At 33.9% G+C, this 24,018-nt stretch overlaps 1 protein-coding gene across 4 annotated transcripts in view; it reads right to left on the bottom strand.

Annotated features, from left to right (window-relative positions):
- The window catches only part of LOC150101039 (uncharacterized), a 592,625-nt gene that overhangs the window by 76,172 nt on the left and 492,435 nt on the right, over positions 1–24,018 (bottom strand). For all 4 annotated transcript variants that reach the window (XM_090401634.1, XM_090401633.1, XM_090401632.1 and 1 more), the window contains exons 23-24: positions 11,200–11,264; positions 6,572–6,638 (exon numbers count right to left, since the gene is read on the bottom strand). In XM_090401634.1, the coding sequence (XP_090257760.1) occupies positions 6,572–6,638; positions 11,200–11,264 (132 nt within the window). The remainder of the gene's footprint in view (positions 1–6,571; positions 6,639–11,199; positions 11,265–24,018) is intronic.

The raw sequence follows: 24,018 nt of genomic DNA, 5'->3' as shown, positions 1-24,018 counted from the left end.
TTCAAAGGCCATTATCTCTTGCCTTACTCTCTTCTTGAATATCCAGGTCTCACTTCCATATGTGAAAATTGGCCACACTAACGTTCTTATCATTCTTTTCTTTGTCTCGAAACTCAGAGAGCTTCCGAGCAGATCTTTATTTTTCCAGAATGCATCTTGCATCTTTAGTTATTGGCTGTTCTTATTTTTATTTCTTTATCTTGCTTTCCATCTGCAGTAAAGTAGGTGCCTAAATATTTGTATACTGTTGTATGTTCAATTTTCATATTTTTTATGAATATTTCTGGCTCGGATCTACTTTCTTTTGAGATTTTCATAAATTTGGTTTTTTTTGCATTAATATCTAATCCAAATTCTTTACCTTCTTCAATTAGTAGCTGCAGTAATTTGATTAATTTGTTTCTGTTTTCTGCTATTAGAATGGTATCATCAGCATATCTAAGATTCTTGTATTTTATACCATTGATACTAATTCCTGTTTTTTGTTTTTCAATCTTTTTCATCACTGTCTCACTATAGATATTAAATAGATTTGGTGAAACAATACAACCTTGTCTAACTCCTCTTTTTATTTTCAACTTCAGAAGTCTCAGAGTTAAACAGCTGCATTTTCTGTTTGGTGTAAATCATTTTTATAATCTTAAGAACATGATCTTCTATGTCTAATTTATCTAATATAGTGAACATTTCATTATGTTTTACCCAGTCAAAAACCTTCTGAAAGTCTATGAAGCATATGTAAATGTTCCTATTTCTTTAAGTGATCTTTCTATTAGTATTTTTAGTTCCAGAATAGCATTAATGGTTCCCATTCCTCTGAAGCCTTTCTGTTGTTCACTCAATTCACTGCTCATGGCTCTTTCAATTTGTTTGTTAACGAAGGTTAAAATAATTTTAGATGCATGGGATATTTAGGCTCACAGTTCTGTAATCCTCACAATTTTCTGCATTATGTTTCTTTGGAATTGGTATACAGATAGATGTTGTAAAAACTTCAGGTAATTGTATTGTTTTATAGATGTCCTGAATGGATTCCACTAAATAGTTGTTATTATTGCCAGTCAAAGCTTTCAGCAGCTCAGCCGGAATATTATCACACCCAGGGGATTTATTATTAGGAAGATTCTTAATTATATGTTCTACCTCCTTTCTTGTGGGTAGAGTGGTATCTGTTGTTAAGTTTAACTTAAGGTGTCGTGAATCATCCAACATTCTTTTCTTTATAAATTTCATTTTCATTTGAGATCAATTTTGGTGTATTTACATATAGGTTTACTTTTTCCAATTTTTCTGTTTTCAGTCATGATTGTACTCTATCCCAGGCCCATAGAAACACTAAAAATGATAAAAGTGTATAAATAAAAATACACAAGATACTTATGCTCAATAGTAAGGAAGTGCACAAACATATGCACCGTCTGCTTTGTGGATGACACTGTTAGGTCAAGTAACATATGAGTGGTAAGTAAACTTTTTATAACTCAAAATTTTTTCATTGTCCTTACAGGACATAATACGTTGAAATTTATGCAAGACAAATTTGCATAACTTGGGGACTATCCGTATTCTTAAATGCCAATATCAAGTATTTTCTAATATCTGAAATTTTAATATGATTCTGCCATCGATTTCATATGTTCATTTCCCTAATTATTATTATTATTATTAGATACCTCCAGGGAGGGCACCTGCTCTACAACTCCGTCTCCACCATTCAATCACCGACTGACCACAACTACACCAATGGCATCTACCACCGACCACCACTGGTATTTCCACAGACAATCACAAACATCCATGCCCACGGCAGGATTCGAACCTGTGGCCTTTTGGCTGGAGAGCGGATACGCTATCCACTCGGCCAGCTAATTGCTCTCAGAACTTTCACTTCTGAGGTCTCTATTCTTTGATCAACTGCTAATTTATAATCACCTCTTAGATCCCTATATAAGCTAATGTTAAATGGTAGGAACTTAATTCTAGAACTTGTTAAATCATCTACTTAATAGATAACCATATGTTTTAGACACTCTAGTTTTTGAAATTTATAAAATAAGTAATCATACGAAGTACAATCCACATTAAAAGAAGAAGTGAATTCTGTGCAAATGATTTTCAGAAGTTCATCAGTGCAACTACTCGTATCTTCCCATTTAAAGTACAGCAATCTCCTTTCCCATCTGTTGCCATAACAATGCATCTCTTAGATTTTGCTATTGTTCTGAGACTTTCATTCAGTAAATGAATAATTTCAGGGCCTAGTGTATGATGCCATCTACTAATAAATGTAGTCTACTAGAGTGAATGTTCTGAACTTGTTTTGTTCATTGTTCACAATAGTGAGTATACCATATAAAGATATGGAGGAAGTTGATTCTTTATATGGAAAATAGTGGATTGTGTTTCCAGGCCTTTGGTAGATCCAATGGAAGGGGAAATTTTATAACAAGCACCATCACTTACAGGCATCACAATTTGATTATTCTTTAGCATACTTCAAATGGAACCCTCTACAACTACAGTTCACCTCAACTATTATTAATTATATAATGGATTTTTATATGTTGAATATGTGCTTTTGTCCATCTGACATTCCCTGCTAAATCTTCTCTGGCTCAAGATATTTTTGTCTTCACTCCTATAATTCAGAATAACAATGCAGACAACTATGATTATTTATCTCTGAAAGTCAATTTCATACATTGTGATTACCCAAACAGTGAGATCATCTTCCTCAGAGATTTCAGTGTTCATAATTCAAACTGGTACCCCATCTCCAACTTCACAGATCATGTTGGAAGGGAAGCGTAACTATTTACTATGCATAATGACCTACCACAAATTGTTCATCTACCTATTAGAATAATGGATAATCCTCATAATTCTCCCCACACTATGCAGCAAATTTCCCTCCAATGGATGTCTCTTCTTGGCAACTTGATTATAATATTGTCTGAATTTCCTTTTCTAAGCACTGTCCTTCTGCCAGACAATCTTTGTCTCATATCCTATGGCATTACAATGGTGCTAACAGGGATGACCCTGAAATCGATGCCTCTTTTCCATAGTCCTATTACTATTTTTGCTCTCCTAATCTAAACACCATCTCTGATAAAATAACCTTAACCAGAATAAGGACCTTCATTCATAACTTAGCTAAATGTTATCTACTCTGATTCTTCAATAAGTGTGCTAAAGTAGACCAAGTCTATTAGAGATATAACAATAACTAAATAAACTAAATAAATAAATAAAAAATCATCATTCAAATCAGATTTTGTAAGCACTAAATGCTAAAGCCTGCTTCTTGTTTGAATGGGAGTCATTTGTAGAGAACTAATGCACATCTCATGTACAGTTCGCAGCATGCCTCCTCATCAGAGGACGCATGCTGTGAACATTACAAAAAAAAAAAAACCCTTAATAGTTTTGATATTCACATACCTCCTGGTCAATTCAGTATTCTCCAATTGTACTAAAAATTTACCTCAGAATTAACTTCCATTCTATATTGTCTACACTGTCACACTCATCTGAGCATCTATCCAATTGAAAGCAAGCCTTATCCAGCCTGTTCCCAAAAGAGGAAGAAAGAAGGCAGCCATTGAGTATTTAGGTTAAGGCGCTGGTTTAAGCTCATCTTCAGGTTTAATGGAATAAAAAATCCCAATGAAATAATTAAATACATTCAACTATTTTATCTCTCAGAGACACCATCTGGAATGCAACATAAAAATTGTAATGAAATGCACACACAGAATAACACAAACCATAAGTATAAGATGCTAGATTAGGAAAAACCTGATGTCCTAATAAGGATGCCCTCTATGGTGTTTGTATCCTTGGCTGGTGGAGAGAAGGGTCTAAGAATAACTGTTTCACAAATCTTGGAAAGTTTTACACAACCATGATTATTAAAATCTGCTTGGTTTTGAATCTGCTGATTATATATATATAGTTTTTCAAGTTTTTATTTGCTGCGGTGGAGCATAGTAGTTGATTTGATTCTGTCAACTACAACTATGGCCATTCAACTAGATCCGAATGGCCATAGTTATGGTGGCAAATATATATTTTTATGTTCCTCAAGATAGATTTTAGCAGGTCTCCCAGTTTGTCCATAATAGAAGTTACAAGAACAAGGAACCATGTACACACCAGAACAGAGAAGGGAGGGAAGGAGAGAAAGAGATGATCCTCTTAGGAAAGTGGATAATAGCAGCCATCTTCACATGAGTTTTGCGAGCAATGAAGAGGTTGCATTTCTTTAAAGTTCTGATTTTTTTTTTTGAGGTGCCTCAGATATAGGATATAGTAATAGTGTTACTGTAATTTGTATATTGAAAGGAATGCAAGATGATGGGAGGAACAATTAATTTGTTAATTTTCATTTGTTACTTGGCTAATATATATCGATGATGTGCTCTCCATTTGGCAATGTGGCTCAAACACATTAGACTCTTCCTCCACCTCAACAGCTGGCACCCCAGAATCCAGTTGACTATAAAAAAAGAACATAACAATAACAGTATCTTTTCCAGCTGCTCTAATCACACATCTTCTCATTGGCATGCTTTTTTTTTCTCTCAAGTTTACAGAAAATCTACATACACACAAGTAGATACATTTGCAAACTTTCCTATTATCTCCTAGTTCCCAAAAATGAGGTACCATAAAAAGCCTTAGTAACAGAGCTGCCAATCTCTGTTCCAACCAAGATTCACCCACAGCAGAAGTCCTATTTATTCACTGCACCTCTTATTCAATGGTTACAATGCCAAAAAAATTAACAAAATAATTGTTCCTCCCATCCCTTTCAACTTATAGATTACAGTAATGTTATTACTATTCCCTACACCTGGGACATTTCAGAAAAAATAACTAAATGCTTTCAAACCTCATAAGAAACTGGATGTCCTTATCCACTATCCTAAGGAATAAGTCTTGGTTTCAGGTGGTTTCATGTTCTTGCAATTTGTCATATTACAGACAAACTGGAAGATTTGTCAACATCTGTCTTGAAGGAACACATGAAATATATCCACTGCAACAACTACGATCAGTCAGGTCTAGCTGACCATGTCTTGGATACCTTTCACAACAAAAAAAAAGCTTCACCACAACAAATACAAACTTGAAAGATTTTTTTTTTTGATTTAGAAGATTAAAAAATAATTAAAAAAAAACAACACCAAATCTTAATAAATATTGCTGCGTGAAATTTTCTAAGATATGGGAACCAGTAGTTCTTAGATCGCCCACCTACCCAACAACTTTAACGCAAGCAACCAAAACTCTCACTCCATTTCTCAATTTTCATTCACAAAACCTTGTGATCAGATGATCCAAGCATTAAGATCTATTACCAATGGCTTAAAAACTGATCTCCTCACCATTCTCAAGTGGATAAAGATAATTTAGTGAATCTCGATGCCATAAGAACATAATCCAGTCTTATTTCTCAGAAGAAAGATCTTGTTTCACTCCCTCTTATTCCTGATTGCCACTCAAGATCAGTTTTCTCTTCTTATGTTGATTGTTATGTCTAGCCTATCCTTACCTGATCCAAGCATTAAGATCTATTACCAATGCATTAAAAACTGATCTCCTCACCATTCTCAAGTGGATAAAGATAATTTAGTGAATCTCGATGCCATAAGAACATAATCCAGTCTTATTTCTCAGAAGAAAGATCTTGTTTCACTCCCTCTTATTCCTCATTGCCACTCAAGATCAGTTTTCTCTTCTTATGTTGATTGTTATCTAGCCTATCCTTACCTCCTCAGTCTCCAAAAAACTTGATATTCTCTTATGCTTTATAAATTCCAAACCTACAAGATCTTAGAATATTGTTTTCATACTTGTGGTGTTACATTTAAAACTTCCATTAGAATGCTAGCTTATATCCAGAATGGACAATTCATTTAATAGACATGCTCCCTCCCTCTCTCTCTTGCATTCACTGACTCCCTGCAACAACGACTTTCTCATAGGTGCTCTGTTTCTGTATTATGTTTTTTTTTTTTTTTTTTTTTTGTAGGTATTTTCATGGGCATTGCTCTAACAAGATGGCCACCACTATTCTCCTTTTATATAATTATGAAGCTGCTATCATAGTTAGCATCCACCCACGGTTCAACTCCAAATTTACCAAATTAACTTCACATCCACCTCCTTCATTCTCCCTCTGTTCTTTCGAATAGCATTCCTCCATACTCCTTTTTCCTGATGAATACAACCTCCCCAGCTCTTTACCACTTGCATACACATGGCACTACTCTGCTACAGCATTCAGGACCTCTTGTGTATGAAGTAGATATAAAAAACAGCCTACCCCTCAAGAAATCTGAATCAAATAATACTGCAAAATTTCAGTTAAATATCTAAAAGGAACCCTATCAGCATGCGTTTCTTAAATCATAATTAAAATTTTGAAACAAATATTATTAGAGGAAAGTGAAGTAAATTATGTTAAACAATGTAATATTAAAAAATGATGGGGAAAGAGAACTTCAGCAATAATAATGTTTCCAAAAATGGTGTTAAAAACATCATTTAAAAAAAAAGTTACCTGAGTTAAGAGTAGTAGATGATTCTGATTTCATTTCTTTCTTCATTGGCTCTGACAATCTGGAAGGCTATAAAATAGTTTGTCATTATTATTTTACAAAAAAAAACTGATGTAACAAATTTGAGCAGAAGGGCATAAGCAAAGTCATTTATTCTTTAAGAATGGAAAAACTTTTGATTGCATGAGTAATCATATGGCAGTAATGTAAATAAATAAAAAAAAGAAAGGTGAGGCTCTGTGATAAGTTGGTTAGGACTGTGCATGTAAGGTCGCATCATGTAAAAAGGTCGATCCCAAATAAATTGGATAAGGCACAAGAGAAAGAAGATGTCTGGTTATAAGGCATTTCAAAACTTAACCTCTTATTGGGTTAAGTGAGTTAAATAGGAATTTAAGAGTTTAATTTGCATATGAAATATCCCAAGATACGAACTTGTGTGCAAGGTTAATTAGGAGTTTAGTTTCAGTGTTTTCTTTTTGTTTTGAAATTAAGAGTTAAATCACACAGTGTGAGGGAGTACGTAAAAATAAATACATCCTTCCACAAACACTACACATCACACATACAGTTATGTTATCAGTTCAACCTTTTTAGCAGTTAGCTGATATTGTAGGTCGTTTACAAGTCTCACAGAGGATATAAATTCATCTAACTGGATATTCTTACAATACATCATGAAGTATTTCCAGTAAAAAATATGGACTCAAGAACCCAGAGAAGGCTGCAAATCCTAACATATATTTCAATCTCATTTCATCTGCTAGTAAACAAAGCTGAGGAGGAAGAATGGAGTAAAGAACACAGCAACAATTCAAAAGCAGACACCATGAGATGCTTCATACATGAGATAATTTGTAGGTATGGTTATTAAGAATCATTGTTGTCAAAAGTCCAAGTTTAACTTCAGAACTATTGTTGCATGTGCATAATCTGTTACAAAAAAAAAAAAAAAAAAACTTTCCATCTACATAACAGCCTACCAACCACAATTCACAATGAAATGGACTTTGTGATAGAAACTGAACAAATGAACAAATTGTCTAGCAAATATGAAATCTCAATTTGAATAATGCTAATGATTCTTTTATATGTGAATCAGTTTCAAAACAGAACTATGGACTACCAAAGAACCAGTCAGGCATCTCAAAGTTAATTTTGGACTACTGTGAACAAAAAAAGAAGAGCAAATATCCAAAATTAAATAATCAGCAAAACTGGATCACTTTTTCAGTCTAACTTTGGACAAGTGGATTTCTTTGGAATGGAGTGAGCTTCGAAATGGAAAGATATTTTAGTAATGTTGTTCACATTCAGGTGCAAGAACTTTAAACTCAGGATTAGCTAATATAAAATATTATGGACTCGAGAATGTATTTGGATTTTTTTTTTTTTTTTTTTTTCTATAACAACATATGGAGAAAAGGTGATGATGATGCAGAAATTTTTAAGTGAAGATTAGCTGAAAATTCACTCTATCTTAATCATGTCATTAATTTAGATGCTGTCGATGAATTTTTTAAAAATATAATAGTTAAATAATTTTCATGAGTGAAAGGTTTAGTTCTGGGACTTCAACAAAAGCATCTCAAAACTCTAGTTGTATTTATATTTCTTAGGGAATTACTTAGAAATGATTTTATTTATTTACAGTTGTGTTCCTATGCAATACAATCATAACACATAACTGCTATACTAATGGCAACCATTTTGTCACTTGAGTTTCGCTTTGAATTTTGGTAACAGAACATGCATGATAGTTGCTAGTTTTTAGAACAGCTGTCACTGGGTAATGTGAACACCACCAAGTGTAAAAAATAAAGATCTGCAAAGGAAAAAAAACCTTCAAAGTTAAATTCTGGATAAGGAATGATTTTGAAAAAGATTTTACATGCATCTTTATCTACTCAGCAATGAGGAACTATGAAATTGATAATGAAGAACAGTCTAATAACGTATCAAGCATTCATATATTAGTGATATTCAGATGTTTTTGCATCTTGTAAATTTAGCGATGACCAATTTTTTTTTTTTTTTTTTTTTTTTATAAAAAAAGAAAAATGTAATGCATTTTATATGAAAACATTTAACTAAATATTTTCATATAAAATGAAAATATTACTAAAATTTGTAATACTTTATTCCTTTTAATTAATATTTCTTAGTAAAGTTTGTATTTAAAAAATCTTTATGTATATACTTATGGTCTATCAAAAATGTTTGATTATGATATGTATTTGTATCAAGACAGAAAAAAAAATGGATTTACTTCAAATTCTGTTGGAAGTTATTTTTCACTTGATTAGACTATAATAAATTTCATTTAATCCTTTATCCAAGTGTAAGCAAACAAAGTTTGCACCTGAAAATATCTTCAGGACTGGGGTAAGGTAGTGCAACACCAGGCCACTCTGAGGAAAGGTGGACCAAGCTCTCATCACTCCTTGTCTCAGTATCTCCCATAATGCAAAGCACATCTCCTTGGGAACATGTATACTGCTATGGTGTTGCCTGGGGTTGCACTACCTTACCCCAGTCCTGAAGATATTTTCAGGTGCAAACTTTGTTTGCTTAGACTTGGATATAGGATTAAACTAAATTTATTATAGTCTAACCAAGTGAAAAATAAACTTCCAACATCTTTCTCTAAATCCAGAGTAATTAAATAATAAGGTGGTACACCTGTTGGCAACTCCTATAGGTAAATATGACCTCTCCTATTGCTTCTGCCTTAGTATCTCCATGATTGAGTCTGCCTCCCACTGATTAGACCTCAATAAAGGTTAAAACCGGTCTGGGTAGTGGCCCTTTCCTTAATGCATAGCAGCATACATGTCTGCAAGAGATGTGCTTTGCATTATGGGAGATACTGAGACAAGGAGTGATGAGAGCTTGGTCCACCTTTGCTTGGAGTTGCCTGGTGTTGTACTACCTTATCCCAGTCCAGAAGATATTTTCAGGTGCAAACTTTGTTTGTTTACCCTTGGAAAAAGGATTAAACTAAATTTATTATTTACTTCAAATTCCTTTTTTATATGGAATTTAAAAACTTGAAAGGAGAAGAAAAACTTTCTGAGATAAGTTTTTACACAATTGTAACCTTCTTTATAATAACAATACTTTCATTTTCATTGGCTATTCTTTGCAGTGGCAAGTAGTAGTAGTAGTAATAGTAGTGCACTGGCACAGAGATTATGAATTTCCAAATAGTAAGACTGTTAGAACAATTGTTGATTAAAAATGAAGATCTGAAAGGCAGAAGTTTTGGAGGAAAATGTAAGATAAGGAGATTTTAAGTTAGAAAGCAGGATAAGACTCTTAAGAGGGAAAGCAAAGTTTTTCCAAATTAATGGAGGCATTTAATTTTAAAGGATAATAAGTTCCTTTAAAATAGTTTTTGCAAAATAACTGACAATTTTTTTTAAAATGCAGTGAAACAGAAAACCTGTTCTAGTAAAATATCTTAAACAAGAAGAAATGCATTTTTTTTGTGCTCAAGAAAAATGGAACTTTAAATAAGGATGTGAAGGATATTGTTAATTCATTCTGTTAGGGAATTTAAAATGATTTTTGAGCTATTTTTTCTTTGATCTTTGAGCTATTTGGGGGAAAAACAGCTCAAAGATCATTCGAAAAAGACCAATAGAAAAGAACTCTATACGTTCCTAATAGCCATTAAGACTGTTATATTCCAGATATAGAACCAGATATAATATAAGTGATATGATTTTTTTTTAAATTATTTATTATTGTTTTTTATTGTAAGAAGAACAGCTGTAAAAGGAAGAAATAGATGTTTATTTACCTCAAGGAGTTTATTTACAAAGGAGTTAATTATTTATAAAGGAGTTTATTTTTTTTTTGTTGTTGTTATAGAATTCTGTGATTATGAAGAAAGGAAGTTGAAATTAATTTTCTGAGATGTTTATATTTTTATTTTCTGCTGTGAAGTTTGTGGGTCCTAACAAGTGTATAAATAAAACTTGTTATCTTTAGATAACAAGTTCTATTTATAAACTGAACTGTGCATAGGCTTGCAAGACACAAAAACCCATTTAAATACACAGTTACATTCATAAATATCACAAAAAACATTACTGATATTTATTTGGTAAAGTTATTAGTTTCAATTTATTTTCTGTCTGTCTCTCTCTCTCAAGTTTGTCCATTCAAGATTAAGTAATACTAATCTTGAAAATAATAATAATAAATACCCTGGATATAAACCTATGTTTTATTAACTGGATAAGGAAGAAAACTACTTGATACAATTGACACCAAATACACAATTGACAATAACATTAAATAACTATACATTTCAGCCTTTTGTGATTAGATACATGTGTAATATAATGAAAGTGCCAATGTGTTGATGAAAATATACATTTCAGAGGATAACTCAACAAGAGTTGAAAGATAAAATAGGATGAAAATTAATTTTTCTTTTCTTAATCAGCAGCTGGTGTCTATTGTTAACCCTGAATATTTAAAAACTCTACAATCCCCAAACTGGATGGCTGAACATGGTTCAATTTGTGGGCCAGACATCTCAAGAACACTTAGTTAAAAATAACCAGATGTCAACAAATTACATAATAAACAAGGGTAAGATCAAAATATCAATACTTACTAATTTTTGTAACACAACATATGGCATCTGCACTGTTCTAAGTAAGTCACTAACTTCATCCAGTTCTAGAAATAAATGATTAAATAAAGTTCCATTATCCAGATTTTCTTTTAATTAGAAAAAATTAATACTGATTTTTATGCTACATGAATAATATAAATGCTGATCACTACCTAAATGATATTAATAGTATAAGAAGAAAAATTAATAGCTAAAAGTAAGTTTTTCAAGTGGCATCAGAAGAATATCTGGTTGTAAAAATAATGTTCCCGTTAAATGTGAAAAATCTTAACACAGGAAATGCTATGTTTAAATTAAAGAAGGGCAGTGCCATGCCATAAAAAACTAAATGATAGAAGAAGTGGTCAAAGATGTCTACAGAAGCCAATGCTGAATTAGGAGACTAAACCGTGTAAAGTGAATAGAAGCAAGAACTGTATAAAAAGAAAATGTTGTGGATCCAGTACCGCGTGACACGATGACTGTGACCAGAAACAGTATAAAAAGTGGGCTAGGAAAGTGAGAACTATGGTGTAGAAGGTGAAATCAGACAATGAAAAGCTGTTAGACTTATATCCAAAAGAACATCTTAGCAAAATTATTCAATATGTGGTAAGTAAGTAAAAAGTAAGTAAGTGGAAGTAAAATGGACTTAATGAATGTGGTATTAACCTCCCTACTGGCTAGGACGTCTATAGATGTCCAACTAAATCTGGATATGTTTCAGCCCACCTGTTTAAAGAACCTGGATAAGAAGTGCAATTTGACTGTCATGTCCATTCGAAGGTGTGATAAACCCTCATGTTGAAGAGAACGGTTAATCGGATTATCTCCCGTTCGTAGCTGACTCTCAGTTGCCTATAACAAGAAGCGGACTTTCTTCTTCCATGCTGGTTAACTGGATTTTAGTTATATATGATAGATTAAAAATAGAGAAATTATTCATATTTTTGTTTTCTCTTTTTATTGTATAATGCAATTTTAATTTCTGGACAAAATAAAGGTCTTGAATAATTTCTTCACTTAAATATTGCCTTACCTTGGAGAACCAATTTAATTTTTTATTTTTTTGCGCTAATTTTTTTCTAATCGCTTACTAGACAAAAGATTTTTCTTTGTTCTCGAAGAAATTAATTCACGATAATTATTTGAAATATTCTTTTAAAAAAAGAAAAGAAAACCGGCTGCTGACGTTCCAGAGTATATTATTTTTATTTTTGTACAAAACCATCGAAATCGAATAATACTTCACAGATTTCCTTTAGGACATGCTTGAGCATTATTAAAACACTTAAGGAATAGAACAACGTAGTTAAGGATATAAATTAAATTAAACTTTAATAAATATTTTCTGATATTTCGGCAACGTCACAACACACTTGAGCAACTTTGCTTTATAGAGAATAACATGAAATTCTTTAATCATATTACTAAATTTTTTCTTCATGTTGTATAGTAATCTGTACTTTCACTTTCTTGGTTTCCTTGTATAATTGGTCATTACAAAATGAAATTAACAGTTATGATTTTAATTTATATTTTTTGCATAATTCAGATATTTTATTCTCCAATTTTTAAAGTAAGTGATACATTTGCTTATTTTTATCATTCAAAATATGTATATCAAATGTGAAATTTCATTTCCATATTTTTACAATAGAATTGAACTTTATTTCGCCTCTGATAATTTAAACCCCCCCGCCCCCGTTGCATTACTATCACACACCCAAAAACTGTTATGAAACATAGGTACAGTTTTTATTTAATTCGTTATTTTTTTCTAGTAATTGTTCCACATAACTTTAATTTTTCGATACTGAAACTATGTGGTGATTATTATAAATTAGCAAATTATAAATCAGAAAATATACATATTTCCTGATTATTATAAATCAGGAAATTATGTGATATTTGGATATAGGTGAAATTAATATTTAAAATCACTGTCATCCTTCAAATGCAATATCAGAATAAAGAAAGTGGAAAACCCGAAGTTTCGAAATACATTTCGAAAGCCCGCTCTCGAAATGTATTGGTCTACAGACTGGATTCTGAACACGCCAATGTTTCGTGATGTTATGACTGAAAAACAATTCAGTCTCATCATGAAGTATTTGCATTTTCAGAATAATGAGGAATATGATCAGGCAACACATCCTTGCCCAGTCCTCAGCAAAATTTATGAATTTCTGATGAAAATCCATCAGAAATGTAGATCACTCTACATTCCTGAGAGAGAGACTTGAGTATCGATGAAAGCCTTATGCCATTCAAAGGTAGACTGAAACGTAAGCAGTATATTCCCAAAAAAAAAGTGAAGTATGGAGTAAAATTTTTTATGCTTTGCGAATCAGAAAGTGGATATCTTTGGGATTTCAAACCTTATACGGGAAAGCAAACTGTAATCGAGCATGATAAATATTCGGATCTCCCCTTGTCGATGCGTGCAGTAATGCAGTTACTAGACCCTTTACTGGGGAAAGGTTACTGCATTATAATGGATAATTACTATATATGTGTCCTGAACTTGCTGATTTGCTTTTACAGCATCGTACAGATAGTTATGGTACTGTAAATGCAAAAAGGCGAGATGTGCCTCCAGATCTGGCTTCAGGAAAGCTATCGAAGGGGGAAATCCGAACTTATCAGCAAGGGAAAGTTTTTGCACTACATTGGAGAGACAAAAAAGATGTTTTTCTGCTGTCTTCCCTGCATAATCCATCAACGGAATCCGTGGAGAAGCATGGTTTGAAGAAAGAAAAACCCATTGCTGTGTGTGCATACAACACTATTGGTGGAGTCGACAGGTGCGATCAGCAGCTATCATTCTAAATAATGAGGAAAGAGCATAAAAAATATTACAAAAAAGTGTTTGGACATGTATTGGATTTTGTTATTTGGAACAGTTTCCTCCTGTACAAGAAAAAATGTTTGTCTACCATAACATATCTAGAATACAGAATAGAAATTGCGAAAGCATTGCTGCATGCACATGCACCTTCTTCAGCAAGCAGAAAAACAGGAAATCCTGCCAGACATCTGAGGTTGAACGCTGCTAACTCCAACCATTATCCCGAAAATCTACCACCAACGGCTAATAAAACAAAAAAACCTGCACGCAAATATTATGTATGTAATAAAAAAAATATCAGAAAGGAAACAAAAATCTGGTGCCCTGAGTGTAAAACTGCTTTGTGTGTTTACCCTTGCTTCAAGGTGTTCCACGCTGTTCAAGAATTTTAAATTCTGAACAGTATGAAATAAAAAATGTTTGTTTTCAAGGCCATCAAAACAGTCCTTTTCAGGATTACAAATATTGATAGAGGGATACCCGAATGCACTCTTTCTTATTAGCTTTTAAGATGAAAATATCTTGAAGGCTAATTTTTAAGTTCTTTTTATGACACATAAATAATATCAGTATTCCAGGTAAAGTATTTCATCAAAACAATAAAAAATAATGAAATAAAATCTACCCTATATATATATAATGATAAGCCTTTTTATGTCATGTTTATCTAAACGTTTTGAAACTCAGGGCTACCCCGAGTGTCGAGTCTTCAAAATTCGAGTCATCAGAATTCAGGGGCGGAAAACCCTTTCGAGTTATCACAATTGAAGGAGAACTGGTCTACCATACCGGAACACGGGGGGTTGGGCATAGCCCCCCTAGTTAATAAATGAAATATATAAATAATAATGGGAACATTTTCACCTTGCCAACACTCAACATTGATGGGATATGGGTTCCAAATTTCTTGTTTCGGAGATATATATATATATATTACAAAGTTTTGTATTAAAAATTTCTGCTACAATGAAGTTTGGCAGAATCAACAATATTATTACTACCTTATTTCTGTTTCTTGTGTGAGAGAAAAACGGTAAAATGTCACTCTTATAATTATATGAGATGTTATAATGGCAAAAATAGTAAGAAAAAAGTCATTTGCACTTTCTCTTCAAAACACAAAGAAAGAACATTGTATCAGCCAGTGGAAAAGAAAATACTGCATATTTTTCTCCTGTTATCTGATTTTTTTTTCTTGTAGTACAAAAAAGAAATCACTGCATATAGCATGAAGTCTGCAGGAGAGAAAAAATCTGGAAATTGGTTACATTATAACGAATAGAGAAATCATGTCAGAAAAATTATTCACGTAAAATTCTAATCTCAGCAGACATAACATTTTCTTCTAGATTAGATATCTAAAGTAACTGAACCTTTGCTACTATTTTACACTAAAATGAATGGGTATGTTCCCCAAGTGATTTACGTTTGTAACAGCTGTCTTGCAAACGATTTATGAAATAAATTATCTGAAATATCCGCAGATTGATTAGGTCTATATCCCCCCCCCCCCCAAAAAGAAGATTATGAAATGCATATGCACCTTTTCTTTGAAAATAATTCAAATCCTCTTTTTCAAGATAATTGTATGATTTAATTTCTAATTTTTGATAATAAAAGTTAAACTGATCATTATAAATTAAGCAATTATTTTGGCATAAATAATGTATAAGCATGTAAACGAAATATCAGTATTTCTGTTAGAATATAAGTAATCAACAATCGAAAAGGAAACAAGACATTCTTGACATATTCTGCACTACAGCCTGAGGCACTTTAGTGTTCTCCCCTTTCTTCTCAATAGCACTGAGAGTAATAAGCCTTCAACTTTTACTCCAGCTAAGAGGATATTACCAAGTATTTAGAAGACATAGATTATTTCAGAAATAGCTTCCAGCAGCAGAAGAATATTTAGATTTTTTTAAAGAAAAACAAACACAAATAATACTACTGAACTTTCTTTTGTGTGGTATGCATATAAACAATTTTGCATGGTGAAAATATAGCATATTATTTCTAAAATTTCACATAATATCAGCGGACAGTAGAACAGCTGGTTTTAGATTGCAAATAAACAGAACAGAATTAGAAGCTTCACGATGCAATCTGATTGCCATATATCTTTTGTCAAAATGGTAAAATGCAGTAATTGATTTTGAATGCTGTCTAGAAAAGCTTTCAAACCTGTATAGAAATTTAGAGTAGTTATGCAATTGAGTTCCAGGAGAGAATAAGGAGGGGGGGGGGGGAGCATTAGAAAATCTTCAAAATGAGCAAAAATGTTGAATCATTCCGTATATGATATTTTTCACATTATATTTTCAGCATATCTACGAGGTTATGCACTAGATATCATCGTAATATGCATAATACAAATAAATAAATAAAAGACGAAGGCGAAGAATCGCTGCTAAAATATCATTGGATATAAATTTTTGATACCAAAAAGACACGATCGGAAACCGAGTAATGCAATTTAGCATTTTAACATTTTTTTTTATTTTGTCTTTATGAATAACAAAAAATCATATCTAAATCTGAAATGTGATGATCCATATAATGCTATTTGGCTAGAAACGAAAGAAAAAGGACATATTTATTTCACTAAATATTATTTAAAAATATAAATATTTGACATAATATTTTCAAAGCAAACATTTGAAAATTCTAAAATTCGAAAAAAAATTATTCAATTATTATACGTAAAGTGAAAGAACAATCAGTGCAACTCTTCCGGTGCACTGATCTGTAGAATAAAATACACCAAATTAACTATCACTAAATAGATTCATTGCAAAAGCTGATCAGTGGTCATTTCAGGATTGATTTTTTTTGCATATGTGAAATTCGTTTCAATTTTTGGAAAGAGATACAATAAATCATTTTAGAGGCAAGAAAGGTCAAATAACTTAGGACAGTAAATGAAATTCTAAGCAACACAATAGACGTAAAGACAGGGGGAGGGGGACACAAAAGTCACTCAGCAACAGCTAATCCACTAATGGCTATAGAATAGCCATAACGAGATTAATGGCGGAGGAAGGTAATGGGATGATAAAAGGTAGAATGCCGACGAAGTTTTGATCCATGAAAAAAGCTAGGGAGTGTTGAATATTTCATCCACACCGGCCGGTTGGGAGGTTAAATGCTTTAGAAATAGATGAGTTATTGAAAGTTTGGTTATACTTTAAATAACTTGGTTATATTATAAATTAAAGATACCAAGAAATCATATACTTGGTTTAATCCATTATCCAAGTGTAAGCAAACAAAGTTTGCGCCTAAAATATCTTTCAGGACTGGGGCAACTCCCAGTCCTGAAAGATACTTGGTGCAAACTTTGTTTGATCTTACACTTGGATAATGGATTAAACCAAGTATATAATTTCTCGGTATCTTTAATTTAAAATACATGAGTTGTTAAGCAATCACTTTAGGCATACATCCAAGGGAGATCAATTTAGCTATCTCAAGGCTAAGGTGAAAGATAAAGGAATAGAGAGGGATGAGTTGGAGAGAGAGAGAGAGAGAGAGAGTAAAGCTATTGCAAGAGCTTGATTTCAGCACAGCAATGAGACTGGATGGGATTTTAGTGAGGTACACAAGGACTTTAAAGAAAACATTGAAAGCTTCAGCTAAGGAGTTATCAGGTGAAGTTGTCACAAGGACAGAAAAACAAAAACACCATGGTGAATACAAGAAGTTAAAGAAGCAGTTGGGAAAAAGAAGAATGTATACCAAAAGTTCTTAACAAATATGTTGAATTGGATTTTAACGGTATTGATGCGAACACAGATTGATAAGAAAATAGCTATTTATTAACTTAAAAGCTAATATTATATCCAGCATCTTCAGAGCACACAAACAAAGTTTGTTACAATAGCGAGACAACCACAATCCGGTGTAACAGTGGGACAAGTATAAGTAATTGCAGCATGCAACACAAGACTAAAGTCCTAATTAGGTGCCATCTAAGTTAAAAAAAAAAAAAGTAGTCTGAAGTTTTGAAAAATAGTAGTCCAAATAGCGATCTTCGAAAGTTTTGAAAAATAGTAGTTCAAAGTTTTGAAGAAAAAAAAAAACAATAATAATTTGGTCTTAGGATGACGGTCTCCCAAATTTTTCCTAGCAAATAAGTTGGCAGATGTCCTAAAAGAATACAGAGAAATATGTATGAGACATGGGAAAAACTTCAGTAAGAATCTGGAAAATAAATATCAGGGAGTTGGGAAAATTATTATTATATGGCACCTCCAAGGAGTCCAAAGACTCATTGAGGGAGGGCATCTACTCTACAACACTCCGTCTCCACCACTTAATCCACCAACTACACCGAACTGCCACTACCATCATCATATGAGATCAGCTATCTCACCTTCGATTGAAAAAAATCCATATAAAGATTCCTCTTGTCAAGACAAGAATCAACTCAGGCCTTTTCCAATTGAAGGGCACAATGTACAGTCATTCTTCCAATTGCATTATGGAGTTAGTTATGTTCTAGAGGTTACTGAAAAAGCTTAGAAATGGAGAGAAGAGTACTGGAAAAGTGATCAGAGATAATAAAGGTGACATGAAAACAGGAGATAAAGATATTCCAAATAACTAAAAACTCCCTGATATTTATTCTATTGTCTAGATATCTGGAAAAATTACTTTGAAAGACTGTTAAATAAAACAAGTGGTGACAAAACAGTAGTAGAAAACTGATTTTCCCTGTCACCTAGTTTCCTGACAAAATCAATGAATGCCTTGTTAAACTACATGAGATTCCAGTTGGCATGAAGTCTCATCATGTCCATTCCTGATTTAACAGACCAAAAGACAGTACAATGCGGTTCACTGTCTCAAATTGTCAACCCATCCTTGTTTGTTCGGTATATAGGGATAGCTAATAACAAGGCTAAGTATATGAAGGTGAAGTTTTCTTCTAGTTATCTGGCATTGATCATTGCATGACTTGTTATTGGGTTGTCTGATATTTCTTCACAAAACGTGATGAATTTTTTTAAGTAAAAAAAATTCATCACATTTTGTGATGCATTTTTTTTATCAGATTTTATCAGAAACACTAGCATCAGATATCTGCATATCTGATGCTAGTGTTTGCAAACTTGTTTAAGTACATTGAAAGTATGTAGTTCAATGAGCTTATTATTATATGGTCACCTCCATGGGTACAAAGACTCATTGCAGGAGACCCAATCTATACACACAATCTATCATACCTCTCCTTCAACCCATTAACAGACAAAGCACACAAAACTGACTCTAGCAACCCATTCCCCTCATTCACAACTCTCCACGCAAAAAATCTAATCTTCACACTAATCACACCTTTATTCAATTTCAAGAGATGATCCCTTGTTCTGGTGCCTGTAGCCAAATGCTGAAACATTTTCCCTACATATATCCTATAAAACCCTTTAAGCAACCTAAATGTTTCTATCATATCTCCTCTTTTTCTCCTATCAACCAACTTCTGCCATCCATACACCTTCAATCTATCCTCATAGGAATGTTCCACAGGCTACTCACGGTCTTGGTCACTCATGTCTGAATCCTCTCCATTGCCTCCTCATCCCCAAGAACCCCAACCTAGATGTGAGCATATCAAAGCCTTTTAAAGAGGAATCAATAACTTTCTTATCTCTACTTGTTAATGTGTTCTTCAATAGCTAAGTAATCTTATGGGCTACCTTAGCAACCATAGCAATATGTACTCTAAACTTTAACTCTCTGTCTCCTGGAGTACAGTACCATCAATATGATACACAGCTTGTAATCTATTTATCCCAAAATGCATAACTTTAGATTTCTTGACATTAAACTGACACTCATTAACCTTTGCCAATATTGACAGCTTATACAAATCATCACATCCTCCACCATGATGTGGATGATCTGAAATAGGTAATAACCTGATTATTACCTAATTTCACATCATTATCAGCAAACAACTGAATATTTCCTTTCAGGTTATTTCCTATATCATTTATGTATACATTAAACAGCAATGGTCCGAGCACTGAACCTTGCAGAACACCACCAGTAGTCTGTTTGTGCCCCGATTCTGCTCCTCCATATTCCACTTTTTGATAACTGTCCAGCAGCCATCCTCTAATCCACTTAACCAGTATCATATCCATCGCCATTTGTTCTAATCTGCATAACAGAGTTCCATGTGATATTTTGTCAAATGCCTTTGCAAAAACCAGTAAAATCATCATATAGCCCATTTCTTTTATCCAACTCAGCTGTTCCTCTATTATAAAAAGTTAGTAAATTACTAACTTTTTATAATAGGCATGAATGACCCTTCACAAACATGTTGACCCTCATAGAGGGTCGTATTTTTATCTAACTATTCTTGAATTCTCTTTTTTACCAATTTTTCTAGTACTTTTACCACTACACCCGAGATACTGATTGGTATATAATTTGCTACTGCAGCCTTAGAACCTCCCTTATAGAAGGGAATTATTTTGCCCTATTTCCACTCCCTTGGAACTCTACCAGAGCTGAGACTAGTCAAAGGCATTGCCAGTTCTCTTGTACATTCTTGCAAAATCCTAGCTGATATCCCATCTAATTCCACAGTTGTATTTACATTGAGATTCTCCAATATCCTAAATTGTGCAAAAGGAATGATGTAGAATTTGTGGGTTCGAGGTCTCTGTTTGTGGTCTAAATAAGATGATATACCTTGGCAAAGTGGTCACTCAGTAACTGAATTACTATTTTATCCATCATCACTCATTAAGGTTAATCTTCCATAGTCCTTCTTCCTCTTACCTTGCCATATAATGAAAGAACTCTTTGGGATTTCCTTTGGCCTGCTCAGCTAGATTCTTCTCATAATCTGATTTTGCCTTCCTTGTCATGCTGATTACCTTTCTTGCCTGAGCCTTGTACTCTTCATGTGTTTACTGGTCATATTTCTCTTTATATACCCTCCACAGCATTTTTTTCTTCTTCTGCAGCTCGTGCTTAATATTACTTATCCATCTAACTCTTACCTGATTAACCCTCCTTACATTAGGTATACAATTTAATACTGTTTCCTTATAGATGATTCCTAACTAACATCTACTAACATCCTTACCCTGCAGTGTTTTATGCCATGGTATAAATTTAAACTTCTTCCCAAGCATGTCATAATCTCCTGCCTTATAGTTCCATGAATACCCCTTCTTGATAGAATATGTCTCATGTTTTACAATCTCCCAAGTCAAGACTGCATGGCCACTTTCACCAGTTGGAGGCAGTGTTGTCACATTGGTTATGGATGGCTCTTCCATCCCTAATCCCCTCCATCACATGCTGCCTTAAGCATGTGATGGCAGATGGAGAGGACTCTGTCAGCAGGTAAATTCTTCCTTCCAGTCTATATCTCTATAGTTGAAGTTCCCCATAATAATCGCTCAACCTGTACTCATTGTACTAATTTGGCAATGCATGTCTTCTAGATTATCTGTGGAACTCTCTGGCCTATAGCAACAACCAACTACATGCATTCTGTCTTACTGGGCTTACCACAATTCTTTTACCACAATCTCTCACCAGATTGTGGTAAAAGAAGAGCCAACCTCCCACTGTCTCCTGTTCTTTTTGGTTGCAATTCATCTGCTATTATCAGCAGTACTCCTCCCTGCATTCTATCTTCCCTGAAAATACTAAACACTTCACATTCAATTCCTGTAACTACATCGTCTGCTGTTAGCCAAGCCTCACTAGTGCCTACAACTTTTGACGAGGTTGCACTAACCAATGCCAAAAATTCCTCCCTCCCCCTCTTGTTCCTGATACTTCTGCAGTTTCTATATAGAAAGTAAAGGTGTTGGGGGGGGAATAAAGGGATTCTGCAGTTTCTATATACTTTCTATTCAATATTTTTGCTTCAGAGACTAGATTCCTCACTTGGTCATTCTCATACTCAATCACTTCATGGATGCCTTCACACAAACTGACTGCTTCCACTCTAATTGCTTAAATTTCCCTGAATTTGCATGTCAGCATGCTCAGTGAACAAAGCTCTCTCTCTCTCTCTCCCCCCCCCCCCCATACACCTAACATCAAAACCATTTAGATCTAGTCCATCAGCGCTGTATAAAATCCTTCTTTTCGGCAGAGACTACAGACTCACAAATTCTACATCATTCCTTTTGCACAATCTATGTATACTCACTGGCTATTAATATCCTCCTCCTTAGTTCGCCTCTATCATAGAGTGGTAGGAGACTTACAATCTTCACCTTAAATAATAAATTACATGATAACCACATTAATTAACTTTAATGAAATGAAAGTACAGATATTTAGTACTGAAAATAACAGTACATCATCAGTGTGTAGAAACAAGCAATCAAAGGAACTGGATTACAAAGTACATACAGCAGTTGGTGGTTTACCAATTAAAAACTGTTGCCACGTGAGAGAAATTAGCATTAATAAATAATATTATTAAAAATTTTTGGGAGAGAGAGAAAATTGTTCCAATTCAGATTTGGACAATGTAAAAGAGCTTCACACGTTTCTTTGAAAAGGCACTCATATTTAAAGCTGCATCTATGGAGAAGATGAGCTTCATCCTACTGGATATTGTGTTTAGAGTCAATACTATGTTGTGCCAGACCAGACTTTTGAGGTTTCAGGTATTTGATATAATATTGATATTCTTTAATTAGAGAAGTAGATATGCAGACCTTAGGGAGTCAGTTGAGTGTATGAATGAGTATAATATGCCCAAGCGAATAATTAGGACAATAAATCAGAATGGGATAGTCAGTATAAGGCATCAATGTAGAGATGGGACTAACGGGCTTCTGCAATTCATGTATACTAATGCTAGGAGTATTAGTAACAAGAAGGAAGAATTTTTGGCCTTGGTTGGCACTTTCAGACCACAGGTTATTGGCATTCGTGAAACATGGCTGACTGAAGATGATATAGCTAGTGGGATTGAATGTGAGGGGTATAGTGCGTTCAGGAATGACAGGGAGAATAAAATGAGTATTATTGATGATAGCTGATGAGCTGCAGCCAAGGAGAATAGCAGTTGAATTGCAGGATAGAGAAAATAGAACATTTGAGGCTATTTGGTGTGAGATTGAGGCTAGCAAAACAAAATATACAATTGGGTGCTGCTATAGACTGGTTGCCAGCCTGGTTGCCGAGTGGTTAGCATATCCGCTCTCCAGCCAAAAGGCTGCGGGTTTGAATCCCGCGTGGGCATGGATATTTGTGATTGATTGTCTTTGGAAGTGGTGGTGGGCGGTACATGGCATTGGTGTTGTTGTGGTCAGTTGGTGGATTGAGTGGTGGAAAAGGTTGTAGAGCGGGTGCCCTCCCTCGATGAGTCTTCGGACTCCCTGGAGGTGTCAAATAATAATAATAATAGACCGGGTGATGGAATAGATGGTGGAAATAGTATGCATAAGCAAATTGAAGAAATGAGTGGAAGAAGGGTAATTATTATGGGAGATTTCAACTATGGTAACATTGATTGGAAGGTGGAGAGGACAAATGGGAGGAAGGAATTGGATTTTATGCGATTATTAAGGGATAACTATCTGCGACAGCATGTAATGGAAAATACTAGGGGTCAGAGAGTGCTTGACCTAGTAATTGCATCTGAGGATTTGACTAACGAATATGATCACATTGCCACCAATGGTGACAGTGATAATAGGAACTTGACTTGGGAGGTAGCTAAAGTTGTGGAATTTACAATTAAGACAGGGTACATGTGGAATTATTGGGCTGGTAAGTATGACAAGCTTAGGAGTTTGATTGGTTCAGTGCAATGGCATGTAACACTGCAAGGGCTGGATGCTGACAGTGCATGGGAGGCGGTTAAGAAGTGTTTGCAGGAGGCAATGGCTGACTGTATACCTAGAGTCTGAATAATAAATCAAATAGGGATTAAATGGATGAATAACACCATTAAGATTGAGCTGCAAAAAAAG

This window comes from Typopeltis vanoorti, chromosome 12, assembly GCF_054136105.1.
Source record: "Typopeltis vanoorti isolate ZY-2024b chromosome 12, IOZ_Tvanoo_1.0, whole genome shotgun sequence".
In the NCBI taxonomy this organism is placed as follows: domain Eukaryota; kingdom Metazoa; phylum Arthropoda; class Arachnida; order Uropygi; family Thelyphonidae; genus Typopeltis; species Typopeltis vanoorti.
This window is presented reverse-complemented; position numbering and strand designations above follow the sequence as displayed.